Here is a 17,551-nt window from a genome sequence, read left to right on the forward strand (position 1 = left end):
ATACAAACTTTGACGCGGTCGAAGTTAGCCCCGGCCCTCTGGTTTTTAAGTATGGGCGATGAAATCAATCTAATTTTTGTCGGATTTTTATGAAACATGTATCATTTGACGGGAAATTCAATTCACTTTCATACTTAGAATAAGAAAATATTACTTTAGTTTAAATTGGTATCGTAAAACGTCGTCAAACAAAGAGACCTCAAGAATTACATACAAAATCCCGAAATTTCGATGGGCCCCAAAACAAATACTGGGGCTAAAATGAAAATTTTTGGTATGCAGTTTATCTTAAATTACCTAGATCTACAACTTTTTCAAAGAATACACATGTCTAACTATAATATTAAAGATTTTGAAATGACCGGGCTAAACTATTGTCAAAAATTTTGAGGGAGCTTTTTTTTTCAAACGCACCTGTAAAAAAAAATCGAAAGCTGGCATGCCAATAATTACGTGTCAGATTCTAAATACAATAACCAACAAATAACTGAACAAATTTCTTCATTAAATTTCTTGGGAGCCGAGAAAATCAAATTTAAAATCAAAAAAAGAAGGGGCTTACCCGCTGACCACCACTGTATGTACAAGCTTACATGCCAAATTTCAACTCTAGGTAGGTGTAACGGTCTAGGATAAGTTTGCGTTGATCCAGATGGACGGACTTAAAGATGGAACATGGCTATATGAATGATGTTTATATCCAATACTACATACTACTCCAACTAGTAGCTTAGCTTTTCGTATATAACTGTATATAACTGCTATGCCGAAGTTTATATATCCTTGGAGTCCTTGGCAATAATATTTTTACATGTTATAAATTTGTTTTCTGCAACTTAATTCATCAATACACAAACAAAACATTAAAAATTTTTCTTTTTCTTTCCTCATCCCCTAAGCAAAGCATGGCACGCATACATATACAGTGTAAGTAGCTCTGTTAATGAGCAATGACCTAGTAGGCAGCAGGCAGCACTGCCGGCAGAGCTGGGAGCAGAGCTGATTCATATTGACTGTAACTTGTGTTCTACTTACCCGATCAGATTCAAATTTTGAGATATTTTTATATTATTATTTTTTAATTTCATAGCGATACTCCAACTCCTTCACCTACTAATCGTATACAACTAGATGATAGAGTGGTCCGATACAAACATCTGACCAATTTTTTAATACTCTCTGCAATGGTACAAAAATATTATACTTACTTGGCAAAGATAAATAAAGTACGCACTGTTTAACACTTTATAAAATTCGCAACATATGCGTTTTATTTCTTTTATGGCAATGGATTTAGTAAGCTATATTAGTTTTTTACTTCGTTTGATTCATGTAGAAATCTTTGAACTGGAATTTAAAAAAAAAAACTAACGGGAAACATTGATGGCTAGGCGAATGTTTTATTGTATAGCTTTTCCCATTGAAATACATACACATATCTGTGTGTAATAATAAGGCTAAACTGTATTTCTTGTGCTCAATTTTTAAGAATTTTTTGAATGGTTATTTCCATTTAAGTGACAAATTTTTAAAATAACTTTAACCGCATTTCAAAAACTACGAAACTTGTATAAAAAACCGTTTTTTTCTTACAACACTGTTGTTGTTTTCTAAATTATTTATTTATTCATTTACATAATTGAAAAATGCTCTATTTCTTTATTTTATGGTGGCGATAACTTTAGATTTTATTATTGTTTTATTGTAAGATTTAAGATTACCCGTGGCAGTGATACACTGCATTTGTTTAACAATATCGTTCACTCGATGTGTAACAGCAAATTCTTTTAAATATTGGAGGCTCCTTTCTCTTTCTCTTCTCGTATTAACAAGACACAACAGTTTTTGTTTAACATTTGTTGTTCTAATGTGTTTAGTGTAACATTTGTGGTTGTTTAGTCTCTGTCACATCGCTATAATTTTCCTTAGTAGCCTTTGTCTCACAAAATTCAATCATATACGAACAAACTCCTGATAGAGCTATAAATATGCCTGCGTAGTAAAAGGAATCATCCCACCTGTATATACAAAAATATTATCAACTAAACCGTTTTTTTAAGGTGGTTTTATTGTCTTACCTTCCAGTATATTCAAAAATAACGCCAGCTACAGGTGGACCAACAATCATGCCTACCCCCTGAACAAGTAGCACCAAACCATAGGCACACGTGAAATCATCTAAATCCACAATGCTGACTAATATGCTCGGTGTAAATGAAAACGAGCTGGCAAAAGTAAAGCCAAATATTGCACACATTACCATTAGGCCATCATAGTACGTCAATAAAAGCGGCATTAAAAAGACCGAGGTCCCACACACTGAAAAATTAGAATAAAAAAAAAGAAATTTAGTTCTTTTCAAAAATATTAACGAAGTTAACTTCGGTCATGCTAAAATTTATATGCCATTGTAGTTTTGTCTTAAATGTTAAAGTGTATTTAAAACTTTTTCTGTCTTTCAATCAGGGACATTACAAAAATAAGAGAAGCTTCGGAGGAGTTTATATGTATACCTTGCAGTCTTTGACTATCAAGGCTTTGGTTCACCTATATAGACTTATCTGGTGTTCTTTTCATACGATATTACTTTAGGATATAATAAATACATTAGAAACTAACACAGGACTAAATTTCATAAAGATAATCCAATTCATTCGACTAATTTTCGTATACCTCTACGTTAAATAGTATTCCGACCCGAACAATCTGTATGCCACAATAGCTTTAAAATAGAGGGTGTGAAATTGACTCGCACTACAGCGACTAGATTATTACGCTAAACTTTATGGCTTCGGAAACTTCTACGTTATAAACAAATCTTTTAATACCCTCTGCAAGGATATTTGCCAAAGTATTTTCTATGTGTTACACTTATTCACATACAGCATAAGCGGCGTCATTAATTAAACTCGTTCCCTCTCTAACTAGCACTTTATACCCTTGCAAAAAGAGTATATTAATTTTGATCAAAAGTGTGCAACGCATAGATGAATGCATATATAGTATGTATATTCTTGATCAAAAAGAGACAAGACGAGTTCATATACCCATGTCCGTCCGTCCGCCTGTCTGTCCGTCTGGAACAACGCGAAAAATGGAAGGCACGATACTACAACAAATTACAACAAATCAAAAATAGCCTGTGATGCGCTCTTTTTGTATAGTATTACGTCAAATTCAGTTATTGGTCGATTTCGGTTATTTCTGCCCTAAAGTACAGATCAGAAAAGTGTCAATAGCGGTATAGAAACCCACGTGTGATGAATTAATGTTGACAACAAGCACTAGCCTGTATAAACCTAGAATGCGAACCGCATCAAAAACCGTTACAGAGATTAATGCTAGACTGCAGAACAAAAAATTAAAAGGTCATTTGTCGCACAAGTACAATTGCCAAATCAACTGAGAAGCCCTGCCTCTATATTTTGATGCAGGCTACACGAGGCACACATATAACCTAATGCGATGTAGTGCTAAGGAGAGGCATGCCGATAAATATCCGAGTTACCAAAGGTTGCATTCAACTAAGGTTATGTACCAACTAGTCGGCAATATCAAACCACAGCCTATATTACTCAACCGCGACTACCCATCACCTATTGTATCTCCCACATACGGGTTCGTACTGACTCAGAACCTATAATATCTGTTGTTCAAACTTTTTCTGCAAGAAAACAATCAAACCTTGTGAGCTCATTTAGTATGGTGCAAAGTCAATACGAACCATCAGATACTAAGCAATTCAACCTAGCCATAGTAGCCAACTTTTTACAGGACTCTCAACTATTGGATGCTCAGCTGCTAAGAAATAATTAGAATTAATCAGAATTAAGGGTCTGAAAACAAATATGCATCGCGACGTGTCACCGAATCACATCGTAGACAGGCTAAGCTGTAAGTTGGTCTCAGCAAAACAGGTAAAAAAAACTGAGCAATGAAACTAGAAAAATGTATTTTGTAAAAAAATCCAAGTTCAATTCCACTCCGCTTGGTCATTCAAAGCACAGTTCGAATATGCAAGGGTATAAATATCAAAATAGTTTAATTTACAGTTCTTTTTCAACACGTCTCATCCTTGACTGCTTAATTGGATTAATCAAACCCAGCCTTGCTTCGGATTTCTTACGAATAATTTGATTAAGAGTTGGACAGAGGTACAACTTTCAGCGATTTCCTTGTTTGCAACATACATACAAGGTGATAAAATGAGCAGAGCAACTAACCAACTCAAAAAAAAAAAAACCGGACTGGTGAAGCTGCTAACATTATGAACACTAGACCAAATATGTTTTTCGTTTATATAAAGAAGGCTTTCAATGATGTAAGAGAACTTCAGATTATTCAAGTTGTAGGGCTTTAAGTAATGGTGTTAAAAGCGAGGCGCAACAGAAAACTGGAACATCGTTTTAATGTCCAAATTTCGGACATACAAAAAACATAGTCTACATATATAAAGCCAAATTTTAGCAAGTGCTCAGGTAAGAGAATATCCAGTCTTGATATGATCAAAAACACTACCAGAAAAACATAGTTTAGCAAAAACACAACTTATTTCTAGTCGACTTCAATCATTATGCCGCAAATTCAAAACACTGGAAAAAAACATGATGGATCTCAGTTGCAGAAAATATCAAATGTCTTAAGTCTTTCGTAAACAAAAACATTAGCAATCTCAGACTTTTCTTCAGTGAACCAACGAAAAGTTTAAGTTTAGGTCTCTGCTATATAATAATGCGGCTACAAAAAGCCATCCCAGGCCAGAAAAGAAAAATTATCTTTCTTCTCATATAATCTAAGCTACCACTTTCTGCCAACGAGATTCGTCTAATCTTTAGTTCAAGTCAAGTGTAATCCCTGTGCATATCATCTGCCAAATACTTCAACGTTGCACCACGAACCTCAACATGAAAATCAACAGCCCAGATGATAAAGATGACGTCTTGTCTTATAAGAAAAATTGTACTAGTTGACATTGACATGTTCATCTTTCTGCATTCAAATGATCAATGAAATTTACTCCATTTTACAGTATGCTAAACTTTCATTTGCCTCTTGCAACGCATGGAACGAAGCATCTCCGGCTTGTATATACTGCAGGGGTTGTAGTTGTATATCGGATTCAGCCGGATCGGACCACTGTATCATATAGCTCCCAGACAAACCCCAAAGTAACGAACAGTGACTTTTCTCAATAACTTCGTTTTTTTTTTGTGTGCTATTGTCGTGAAAGTATATTATATTATACAGTTTATTACGCCTACAAACGACTGTGCCAAATTTGATCAAGTTCGGGTGACTATATCATATAGCTCCCATAGGAACGATCGGTCGAAAACAGTGACTTTTGTAAATAACTTTGTTACTTTTATATCTGTTAATGACTGTTAATGATGCAAAATTTCAGCTCTGTAGCTCTTACGGTCTAGGAGGAGTTTGCGTTGATCCAGACGGACGGACATGGTTATTTGAACTCGTCTCGTGCTCGTCGTGCTGATCAAGAATATATATACTTTGTATGGTCGGAGATGCTTCGTTCTATGCGTTGCACACTTCTGACCAAAATTAATATACCCTTTTTGCAAGGGTATAAAAATGCTCTAAAACAGCCATGACAGCTCAATTTCAGAGTTAGCTCGAATTTTCTGTCTAGGAAGCGAATGGTTAATCTTTTGTAGAGGTGGACCATTTACGTTTCTATTCCGGCCCCTACTTTGATTTTCAAACCCGAATTCTGCTTAAGCATTCTGGATAAGCAATCTGATAAAAGGGAGCCTTCGGTGAGCGTTTGTGAGTGTTCGTTTCGAACCAGTGGAAACCGATCACAAAGGACTTCTTTAAGCAAATCGGACACAGAATTTATAACTTAATGCAGTTCTTTGATCTGTATGCTTATTAAGCATCGCTGCAGTAGTGTTTTAACTAAAGTGAACCCAAGCATAAAATACGGTAAATATGTATAGGTATTTTAGGTCTTAAATATATATACATATGTACACCTGCTCGCATATCTGTGAGTACTTAGACTAAGAACTAAATTTTTGTGTTCAGTAGTCGATTATGTTGAAAAACTAGAGGGCGGGGGGCTAACTTCGACCGCGTCAAAGTTTGTATACCCTTGCAAGTTTTTTGTTACTCTTTCCTTACATATGGTCTTCAAAGTGGGAAAAAAGTTTTAAATAGTTTCTTTAAAGTCCAATGTTTGCGAAACGGCTCACCCAAAAAAATTACGATTGTTCCCATGGCAGCTATAAGATGTAGTCACCCGATCTTGATCGAATTCGGCACAGCAATTAACAGGTATATAAAACTGAAACTGAAACATTAAAAGTAACGAAGTTATTAACAAAAGTCACTGTTTTCGACCGTTTATAAGTGCAATAGCTCTGAAAATAACGAAGTTATCAAGAAAAAAAAAAACCCCATTTGCACTCGTTGCAAAGGACGGACGTGTTTTTTTTGCGCTTATTAAATCTTATTTCGTTCTCGCGATTAAATAATTTTATATTACTTATAAACTGTAACATCCCAAATTTATTTTCATTTCGCGATTGCTTTTTTTCACTTGCAAAATAAAATCGAACAATTCCAACATACAAAATTTTAATCTTACAACAAAACTTGCATTAGCGGTGTTGTTGTTTTGATTGTCTCTTTTGCTTTTGTCTTAAATTTTACCGTTGTAGCCAGCTATCGCGCTCTTGCGTGCAAATTGTTGTTGCATGTGTGCAATTTGACGCGCTGTCTCGCTCTTTCCTATTTTTGTTTGATTGCGCTCTCGTCTTTTGCCTACCCGCGACTCAGTGATACGTGTTTTTGTTTTTGTGTTTATCACTTGAACTTTTTACTCTTTAATTGTGAAGGCTTACTCTGCACATTAACCCGTGAACAAGTTGACTGCTCCAAAGGGTGACTTGTCCAACGTTGCTGCTGCGGCTGATGCTTCGAGACCGCGGCCTCTCGTTGGCATACCACCAAAGAAACATTCTAGGCTAGACCCTGTTGTCACATCTGATGATGTAATAGCCTACATATATTCGGAAGAAAGCTAACGTCTTGAATATTGCGGTGGAAAAGTTTAAATTTTATTATTCTTGGGACATATCGTCCTTTAAAATTAGTGTTTCTGCCAATATCTTTGACATTATATGTCGTGAAGATTTTTGGCCGAAGCATATAATATTAAGGAATATACTGTAAAAAGAAAAATCGGCAATCGATTCGCCCGCCAACAACAACAAATCTAAACTTCCTAATCTCTATGTAGATAGTCTTTCTTTTGAACATAACATTCTAGCTTTTACAGAGACGTGGCTCAAACCTGATATTGCTGATGCATCAGTTTTTTCCACAAACTTTTCTATATTCAGACGTGACCGGATTTCTCGCGTAGGCGGTGGCGTTCTGATAGCTGTTGATGCTGCTTTATCGTCTGAAATGATTCAAATTTCTAGTACCCAGGAGATTGACTTTATCGGTGTTAAAGTAAATTTTAAATCTTTTAATGTTTTTATTACTTGTTCCTATATTCCACCATCAGGATCGCAGAGAGAAAATCAGGGCCCAGGGGTCAGCATGTTCGGGTCCCCTATTTCCCCTCAAATAAATCCGCTATTTTCGACTGTGATGTATCGCGGGCCCGGGGGAAACTCACCCGTCACCCAACCTCTGGGCACCCATCTTTGTTGTCTTTTCACACACACCTCCCGGACGAAATCACACTTTGGGGTTGTTAAACATCAAAGTGGGATACTGCTTGGAGTAAAGAAAACAATTAATGATGCCCTATTGTTAAACGTGTTTTGCATGGAATTTCCCTATCATTCTCCCTTGCAAATCCTCTAATTCATAATAACTGGTCCCAATCCGTTGTCGGACTCTTGCTTTTATAAACGTTGGAGCTAAATTGGCTGAGAAATGTTTTTCGTTGCGTTCATGCTGTTTTGCTATCGCAGTCTGGCGAATTAAATTCAGGGAATCAGTACGGTCAAACTGAATAGATCTATCCTCTTATAGGTTTAAATTTCTTAGCAGAGGGTAAGTTGCACCGTTCGTACTCATTTGTTGTCCAAAAACATATACGGTACGGACTATTATTGATGGCCGAGTGCCAACTGGATCTTAGCGCACATGCCACTGAACTAAAGTTTTCATCCCAATTAGTTTGATCTTTGTTAAGACTTTATTGCGCGTTTGCTTGCGGGGAATACGCTGCGGTAAAGGAATGTCGAACTTTATACATCTCTAACAGTGCATTAAACTGATAGGATTTGAACTGAGGTCTGTTGTCTGATACAACTACTTCCGGTATGCCAAAACAATGAAACGATTCTGATTCCAGATAGGTAATAAACGGGGAAGTGATCGAGAACTACAAAGATCCCTTTCCGTGTTTGCTCCTGGGATATGGGCCTAAAAAGTCTATGTATGGATCGAAACCATTCGCTAAGCTAATAGCTGATAAATCTTCAGTATGAACTAGGGACAAAGCATCGGGAACTATATTCTGTGAGCCCTTCCTATGCATGTTTTAAATGAGAATCCTTGAAGTTTAAGTGTCCATCGCGCCAATCAAGAACTTAAGTCAATTTGTGTCATTAATTATTTTAGAGACGCGTAATCTGTAATAATAGAAAATTTACACATAGGAGAGCCGCAAGGCATCCTTTTTCTTTACGGAATAAGCCCTTTGGCACTGATTCAGCTTTTATGACGATTGGTAACTCAATTTCTTCGCTATCTGTTTGCATAAGTACACCTCCCACTCCCACAGTGTTTAGAAAAAGGGGCTTTAAAATTAGGGCCATGTGGTACAGGTGCTGTACACAGAGAATATTTTAACCGATCAAATGAACTTTGTGCTTTTTCAGACCAAATGAATTTTCGCTTTTGCTTCAGCGAGTCGAAAATGGGTGTGACAATATCAGCATAATTTTTTATAAACTTATGGTACCATCCTGTGAGACCTATAAACCTACTTAGTTGCATTACAGACCAGGGCACTGGGCATTCTTGGATCGCTGACACTTTATCAGGGTCCGTTCGAATGGTTCCATGACCAACAACATGGACAAGATATTTCACCTTCTTAACACAAAAACTGCTTTTTCCCACATTATTTGTAAGTCCCGCTAAAGTTAGTCTGTTAGCTAACTCGGATAATACTGAAATATGTCTCTCAAAGGATTCCGAAACTACTAAAAGGTCATCTAAGTATTTAACGATTTCATTTCGCAAACTTGGTGGTATCACTCGGTCCATAAGTTTGGACATTGTTTGAGGTGCGTTTGACAATTCGAAGGGCATTACAGTAAACTGATAGAGAGGTCTTCCAGGTATGGTAAACGCCGTTTTCTTTCTCGCGCTGGCCGTCAATTATAGGCATGGGATAAGCATTTTTAATCGTGACTTCATTAAGTTTTCGACTGTCAATTAATAATCGAACTTTGCCTGGTTTGCGCACAAGTACAACCGGCGATGACCACGGGTTATTTGATTCTTTTATTACCCAAAGGGCAATGTACGATCTATCTCTTGATACATTGATTTTTCTATGGCCGGGGATACAGCATAGTGCCGCTGCTTGATCGCTTTTGCATCACCTACATCGATTTAATGTGACAGACAGCTGGTTTTTCCCAATCCTTTTGCCACGACTTATGGAAACAATGGAATGGTTTTTGCTAAGTGTTTTTTCTGGGATTCGGATCATGACACGTTTAATTCGCTATCGAGATTAATACAAGCTACGGTTGGTTCTTTTCCTTAATGCGCCAAAAAGGCCAGTAACAAATTAAAGGCTCTCCAAAGGTCTATGCCTAAATAGAGATTCTGTGCCAGCGAGGGTACAACATAAGACCCCTTAATTCTCTTCCAAAGAGGTTCACATCTACGTACGGCCGCCAATCAAGGGAATCATTTATCATTGAAGCTAAAACCGCCTTTTTCTCTAATTTATGTTTATTTTATATTTTGAACGCTTAGTTTCCCGCATCTTTTTACTCTTTGCACATTGTGAAGTTGGGAGTTGCGACAAAGTGAGGAATCCACCAAAGATTTGTCTAAAAGGTAAAAGGTGTCAGTACACGGCGAACTCCGTTTTTTTAAGTATTATTACAAGAAGGTTGTGGTGGTAGCCGGAAATTCTAATTCATGGAACTGCAGTTTCGGGGCTGATCTAGGCTTGGTTGTCGTCACCGAAATAATAACCGATCGCAAAAATCGTTCACGTGTGCACACAACGTGGCGCAAATGCGAAGCCGACATTATTGGAACGTACAATGTCTCATGTTGAATTTCTTGTAGTATAGGACGGCTGGCCTATCGCCCAGTGTTACGATAACGTTGTAAAAAACATCAAAGGATTTATTTTGACGTTGTTTTCGCTGAAACATGGATGTGGTAATTTCTAGATCGCTTCTTCCGTCCTGAAACTTTGCTTTTAGTGCCACCCGGAGCTATGACCAGGGCACTAGTGGAACGCTACGGTGAAATCTCCAGAAATCATTATTGAGTGTTTGTTTTGTGATGGCCTCGACTCTATATATAAAGTCATCTACCGATATGGACGAATGCCCTAAAAATCTAATATTTCCATTCGAAATTATTTGACTAACCCGATCAGCACGCAAAAATTAATGATATCCACTCTGCGTTGAAGTCCAACTCCCGCACACAAATGTCACAGCTTCTTCTAATTTCTTCAGATCTGTCCAAAATATCGGAACTATCGAATACGGACATAACTTACTATCACTTCGATTGAAATATTCATATTATTATTGTACATCTAAATTTGTATAAAAGTTTTCTATATCAAACTGGGTATAATGCAATATTATAGTAATTCAGCAAAATTCACATAATTTTCATAAATTTTTGCCTCGCATTGCGCTGTTTGGCTAATATCGCGCCTAAGTGGTAGCTGAATTCCACAATATTTGAATCCAACAGTCCTGGCTTTGCAGATACAATGGTGATGTCATAAGAATTCTAAAATTTATTCCAGGGAACAAACCTTTTATTCCTTATAAGCACTTGGCCACTAACACTTGCACATGGCCACTAACTCGGCGTTCAGGGACGAACAAGATGTTACGGCCTTTTCAAACGCCAGCGTTTCTTAGTCAGTGCGGCAATCTAAGTAAGGTATTTAGCCTATTGGTCTATCATGTGAGCGCCCACCCCACCATGGTCGTCTTTGGGCTGAATTGAGGAAACGTCCAACTTGTCTTACGGCCTCTTTTTGTTTCTCAGTCGGGAGTTCATTCCAAGAAGCAATTTATATTTTATAAACAATATTTTTAGCAGGATTCATTTCCTAATTTAATTAATTTTTCATATCTCTTTATTAAACAAACAAACTTAATTTTATTTAAAATTAATGAAGATAATACGAAGAGGTACCTAAATTAGGATTAGTACTAAATTACAGGTTACTGATTACTAAATTTCTTTTTGGCTATACAAGCTCATCTTCATACTTTAAAGTCGCAAACTAAATACTGGTCAGATAATAAGTTTAGATTTTATCCTCAATTTCAAAATGTATCCGATGCAGCAATTTGGTTATCAAACAAAATTATCTTACTCGTTTTTTTGAGGTTAGGTTACAAAAACCAAATTTAATCAAAATTACAAAAATCAAATCAAATCAATCTTATGCCGGGAGAGAAATGGATAAAAATAAATATGAGACTGTTTAATTTCCTAATAAATTCAAGTATTGGCAATGGCACAAACGTCCAACATATTCAAAGGCTCCAAAAGTCCCTAGTAGGAACAGGTTAATTAGCTACACGTCAAATCATTATATATGTATATATTTACCCTATAGAGAGGGACACGATAGTCACAAAAATTTTGAATAAATTTATTTCGGTGGAGCGGCGTTGGCCAAAACTCCACAATAAGCGAGGGTATTGGACGCTGAAATTCACTACAGAATATATATCAGAACCATGTTCTGGGTTTCACTGGCCGAAAGGGGCGTAGCAAAAATTTGAAATAAACTCGATCACTTTACATACTCCACGAGCCTACATACCAAATTGGGTGGCTCTATCTCTTATAGTCTCCAAGATCTACTGGTTCATACGGACGCAGCCGTTGGTACTGATCAAGAATATATATATGTACTTCATTGGGTCGGAAACGTCTTCTTTTGTGCGTTACAAATAGCTGACCAATTTTTTAATATCCTCTGCAAGGGTATAAAAACTAATATTATACAGTGCGTATCATATTTATAACCCACTTTTAAACGAAAAAAACACATTGGCTGAAAATTTTTCCCAATTTACATACAATGTATACTTTCAAAATCTTGAAAAATAAGTAGTTTAATATTTAAATTCTGAATAAAAATCAATTTTTTCACTTAAAATTAACGATTTCTTAAAAAAAAGAAAAAACAAAGAAAAAAAGCCCCATTTGCTGTATCAAAATTACAGCCCGATTTCATGTTTTGGTCAAAAAATTCCGAAACCGTTGCGGAACGATAGAAAAACGAGTATTAATATTTAGTGCGTCCTCCATTTGCCTCAGTTAACTCAAAAATTTAATAAAAGGTATTTTTCGAGACTTTACCATTTATTTACAATTTGCCTTTTAAGATCTCCAACTGTTTCGAATTGGCGATTATTGGCATACCCGTCTTGTAAGAATACCCCAGACAATTTCTATTGGGTTGAGAACTGGGGAACACGCTGGCCAATCAAGGACATCAACATAACATTCCTCCAAAGACTCCTTTGTAAGTCTGCTCACATGGATTGTGGCATTATCATGTTGAAAACCATTAGTTTCTCACGAAATTCTCTTAAAAATGGAAGGAGACTACTATTCAAAGTTTGAATATACTCGATACTGTTCATTCGGCTCGTTACAAACTTCAATTCCAAGGTACTGTGAGGAACATTATATAGACAAGAATAATGTCCCCCACAACAAACAAGCTACAACAAACAAAAATACAAACACAGCCAAGACACAAACCAAATACACAGTATAAGAATTGGTCATATAAGAGTGAAATCGGGTGTGAATGAGCAAACGTAGCGGGGCCGGCCGAACATGGCCGATCGAACCCCACGCAACCGCTGGCGATTTCGTACAAGCGGGAAGATGCGTGGGAGGCATAACAAAAAACAATTATACATGCACAGGCGACGGGCAGCCAAGTCCAACGTGGCTCGATCGAACCGAATCGAACCCCATGCAACCGTTTGGTGATTTCGTACAAGCGGGAAGATGCGTGGGAAGCATAACAAATATGAGTGGCTGTATAAGAGTAAATGAAGCCGGGCTTGAAGACACAATTGCATGTGAAAAGGGGGCATTGGCCTCATTTGACAAATTAAGAGCATGGAGAGGCAAATAAATGCATGCATTAGCATACATATGGGTCACACGTACACTATGCGTGAGGCGGCGAGAGAGAATACCGGTGGCCAATGGGCCGCGCTATGCATACGTCACGCTCATGAGAGCGAAAGCGGTAAATTGCAAGCGCCAAAAGAATTTCGTGAGCGAGAGAAAACGAAAGTGAGGGCCAAGCAAGCCCGAAAGACGGGTGCGGGGAATGCTTGGTACCGAAATGAAACCAAGTGAGGGCTATGCTTATGAAACGGGGAGTAGGGGGGAGAGCAAAGAAATTGTAAAACGAAAATGGTTTGTGGATTTGTGAGGGGAATATGCAAGCCGAAGGGGGAGGGATGAGCCATGGGGAAGCCCTCTATCTAATAGATACGAGATGCACATGAAAGCGTTTTGCGTGGGGAATTAAACAATGTTATATATTAAAGTAATCAAGCTAATTATGTTTAAACATTAATTTAGTTAATACAATTAGCATATATGTATGTAGATGATAATATTGAGTAAATGTGGGTGAATTTGGGTATGACGAGTGGATCAAAGGGAGCGACGGGCGACGGCAGCGTTGGCAGAGAAAGCAGAGAGAGTCAACGGGATACGGAGGGCGGCCAATAGAAAGGCGACGCCAATGCGAGAAAGTGATGCAAGTCAAGATGTACAAACAAGAAAGACAAGGACAAGGCGTAAATGGGCGCTCAGCCACAAAGAAAGTAGTTATATGCGCCAAGGATTTACGGGACTTTCACCACGCATAGCAACAAATGGATGCGTGGGTGAAAGCAGAGGGCCGATGGAAATGTACCAGCTGTATAGCGGTACCACACCAATGTGTTCCTGAGGCCATGGGATCTGCCTATATAAAGGCAACGGCTGTCAATCAAATCATCAAGTCGACAAGTCGTGATCAAGTAATAAGTAATTAAGGCCTTACGAGTAACCTTAAGAAACTTATCAAGGAAACACAAGAAACAACAGCAAAATTAAGAACTATACAGGCCTTACGAGTAACCTGTACAGCTTCATTCAAGTATAACAAGTCCTTAGACAAGGATACCAAGCACCGTACCCAAGCCAAAGTAAAGTTGAGAGAAACAAAGGAATCTCAACAAATTTAGCGGAAGGGGTGCAGAGGTGTATCGCAAATCAAGCACATTGTACGGATCGAGGCAGTAGCCAGCAACGGCTACAGAAACAAGAGGAAGACACAGACAGGACAACGAGGGACTCAAAGTAACTCACCAACGCTATCCGAGCCCAGCACTACCATCGAGAAACCGTCATATCCAACCAACTCCATTAACGATTTGAATAAACGTACAATTAACATCGGCACTTGAAATCGAGTGTGTTTTAATTTCACCGGGGCACAAAATAAATTTGTTGTGCCGAACCTAGCCCAAGAGATATTGTAGATATCCCGAAGGACGAAAAAGGATCGTTACAGTACCTTGAAAAAAACATACGATCCTTTCTCAAATCATGCCAATAAGAATTAAACCCATCAGGACCATCCAGGTTGAACTTCTTCTCATCAGAAAATATGACTTGTAAGGGTAAAAATTTAAAAATATACTGTAAGCCATAAAAGGATGATTCAAACGCACGTTTGTCCAATCGGTCGCAGTATGTCTTTCGGCAAAGTCAAGTCGGGCAACCTTGTGTCGTCTCAACATGGGGCTTTGGTCAGTTTAGACCTCTTTATGATTTCTGAGTTCTAAAGTACTCGCCAAACAGTCATCGCTGATGCATGTCTACCCACATGTAAGGCCAAAGCAAAGAGGTTGAGCTGTTACTGTCTTTGTTAATAATTTTGCGTTTATCGCGCTCACTTAGCAACGGTTTTCGCCCAGTTCGTTTCCTTGATACATATTCTTCGGGATTGTCCAAATAATTTTTAATTACACGTCGACTTCTTTTCAAATTTCGTGCAATACTTGAAATAGACTCTCCTGACTCGAAAAGTGAGAAAATACGGCCCTTTTCATAATCCGATAATTGTTTTCCAAGCGGCATTTCTTAAAAAATTATCTAAATTCACTTAATTACAATGTCTGTAAATCCAAAAATCTGCTCTGCACTTAATAAAGTCAAATTTGCTACTGTGTGCTATAATTTTGATACACAAATTTGCAAGCAAATATGCGAGCACCCAGAAAAAGTTAACGGTTCTTTCTTAGTTTTCTAAAAGTAGAACACAAATTAAGGTAAATTCTATTGAACATGCTTTTGACAATAAAGTACAATAAAATTTATTTTTGAAAAACCTACAAAATGTTGTTAAAATTGTTTTAAAGTTTTAGCTGCTGGGAGGGCCATAAATATGATAAGCACTGTATTAAACGATAAAAATTTGACATCGAAAACACTAAAAGTTATAAGCATGGGTGAATATGTGGTACATTTTTTAAATAACGTTTCTTCGAATCTTGAAGCAGACTTCATAGGAATAAATGGTAACAGGTGCTGGGTAATACTATTTTTATACCATACACCCATAGGGTGAAATGGTATATTAAAGTCGCCAAAATGTGTGTAACAGGCAGAAGGAAGCTTTTCCGACCCCATAAAGTATATATATTGTTGGTCAGGATCAACAGCTCATCCGATTTTGATGAACAATATCTCAGTTGACAGGAAATTTAATTCACTATCTTTCAAAGTTCAAATGTAGTTATAATTTAGGGTAAATAGTTACTTAAGCTACTCGAGATTTCTGTGTTGAAAAGTGGAAAAATCGGCTAAACCTAGATTTCAGTGTTGTCAAAGGCAATTTTTTATTTGGCGCGCTGTTTGACCGCAGAAATATTTTAATCTAAACTCCAAAGTCGATTGTATTCTAAACTGTATTTGTTTTATAAAATCAAGAAATATTGTAAACTCAACAATATTTTCGTTTGTTGAGAATAGTGCGAACAAAAGATTCAAAAAGCCCGCATATTGGTGTATGCAAAATTCGGCATTTGGCAACACTACCTCAAAATTTGACAGCTTTTTTTAGCCGGAAACAGCTTCTTTGGTAAATGTTTACTATTACTACTCGAGATTTCAGTGTTTAAAAGTGGAAAAATCGGGTAAAGCTAGATTTCAGTGTTGTCAAACGCTATTTTTTATTTGGCGCGCTGTTTGGCCGCCTTGGTAGCCAAATATTTTAATCTAAAGTCGAGGAATATTCGGCTGCTATGGCAGCCGAATATTGTATTCTAAACTATATTTGTTCCATAAAATCAAGAAATATTGTAAACTCAACAATATTTTCGTTTGTTGAGAATAGTCCGAACAAAAGATTCAAAAAGCCCGCGTATTCGAGTATCCAAAATTCGGCATTTGGCAACACCATCTCAAAATTGAACAGCTTTTTTTAGCCGGAAACAGCTACTTTTAGCTATAGTCCCGCTAAAAATATTAATTTTATTTTGTTAATTACTCAAAAACTACGAAATAAATCGCCAAGGCGCACCTAAGGTAGTGCTTTTGGGCCCGAGTAAATAATTACCCGATTGGCTCCAAATTGGACCCTGGAGTATGCAGTTTATCTTAGTTTGACTAGTCTTAAAACTTTTTCTTAGGGTCCGAAGGAGTACGAACAATTTTAAAAAATTTTAAAATATGTCTTTTTTTGCCAGTTCCGATTACTGGAGCTTTATTTTAAAATTCATTAAAAAAAAAACCTTTAGAGATAAGCCTACAAAAGTTACGGTATATCATCTCGACAGAATCACAAACTCAACGCTATAAATTAATACAACAAAACTTTGCACTAACCGTATGGTTGCGGAAAAGCTTTCTTTTGCCTGTTCCATACATTTAGGCGACTTTTCGGTGGGTGCGTGGTATAAAAAAGATCGTTGCTTTGTTTTCCTTTCACTTTCTCGTTTAAGAACATTTTATTCCTTTTTTTGTTGGCTAAATAAGGTGAAAGCCAAACAGCATATATTTACTTACCTAACATACACAACGAGTAACATATATTGATATTCATCCAGGCCAAGTCTCCTAGATACCCAAGAACAATCATGCCAACAGTCTGGGCTATGCCTATGGACGATATTAATACAGCACTTACGTTTACTTCATAGTCATATTGTTTCAAGTAGTCTGGCAAATAAAGATATGGGATGATAAACCTAAAAAAAATGTATTTATCAATAAAAATGGATAATTATATGTAAATATCCCT

At 37.1% G+C, this 17,551-nt stretch overlaps 1 protein-coding gene across 4 annotated transcripts in view; it reads right to left on the reverse strand.

The window, feature by feature from the left end:
• Positions 1-1,236: 1,236 nt before the first annotated feature.
• The window catches only part of chk (chaski), a 170,009-nt gene continuing 153,694 nt past the window's right edge, over positions 1,237-17,551 (reverse strand). For 3 of the 4 annotated variants that reach the window (XM_068288242.1, XM_068288243.1, XM_068288244.1), the window contains exons 5-7: positions 17,317-17,498; positions 2,079-2,319; positions 1,237-2,018 (exon numbers count right to left, since the gene is read on the reverse strand). In XM_068288242.1, the coding sequence (XP_068144343.1) occupies positions 1,874-2,018; positions 2,079-2,319; positions 17,317-17,498 (568 nt within the window). In that variant the 3' untranslated portion in view covers positions 1,237-1,873. Of the gene's footprint in view, positions 2,019-2,078; positions 2,320-17,316; positions 17,499-17,551 lie in introns of those variants that run through there. The other variant, XM_068288245.1, reaches the window with a different exon arrangement.

This window comes from Drosophila tropicalis, unplaced genomic scaffold (assembly GCF_018151085.1).
Source record: "Drosophila tropicalis isolate 14030-0801.00 unplaced genomic scaffold, ASM1815108v1 contig_573, whole genome shotgun sequence".
In the NCBI taxonomy this organism is placed as follows: domain Eukaryota; kingdom Metazoa; phylum Arthropoda; class Insecta; order Diptera; family Drosophilidae; genus Drosophila; species Drosophila tropicalis.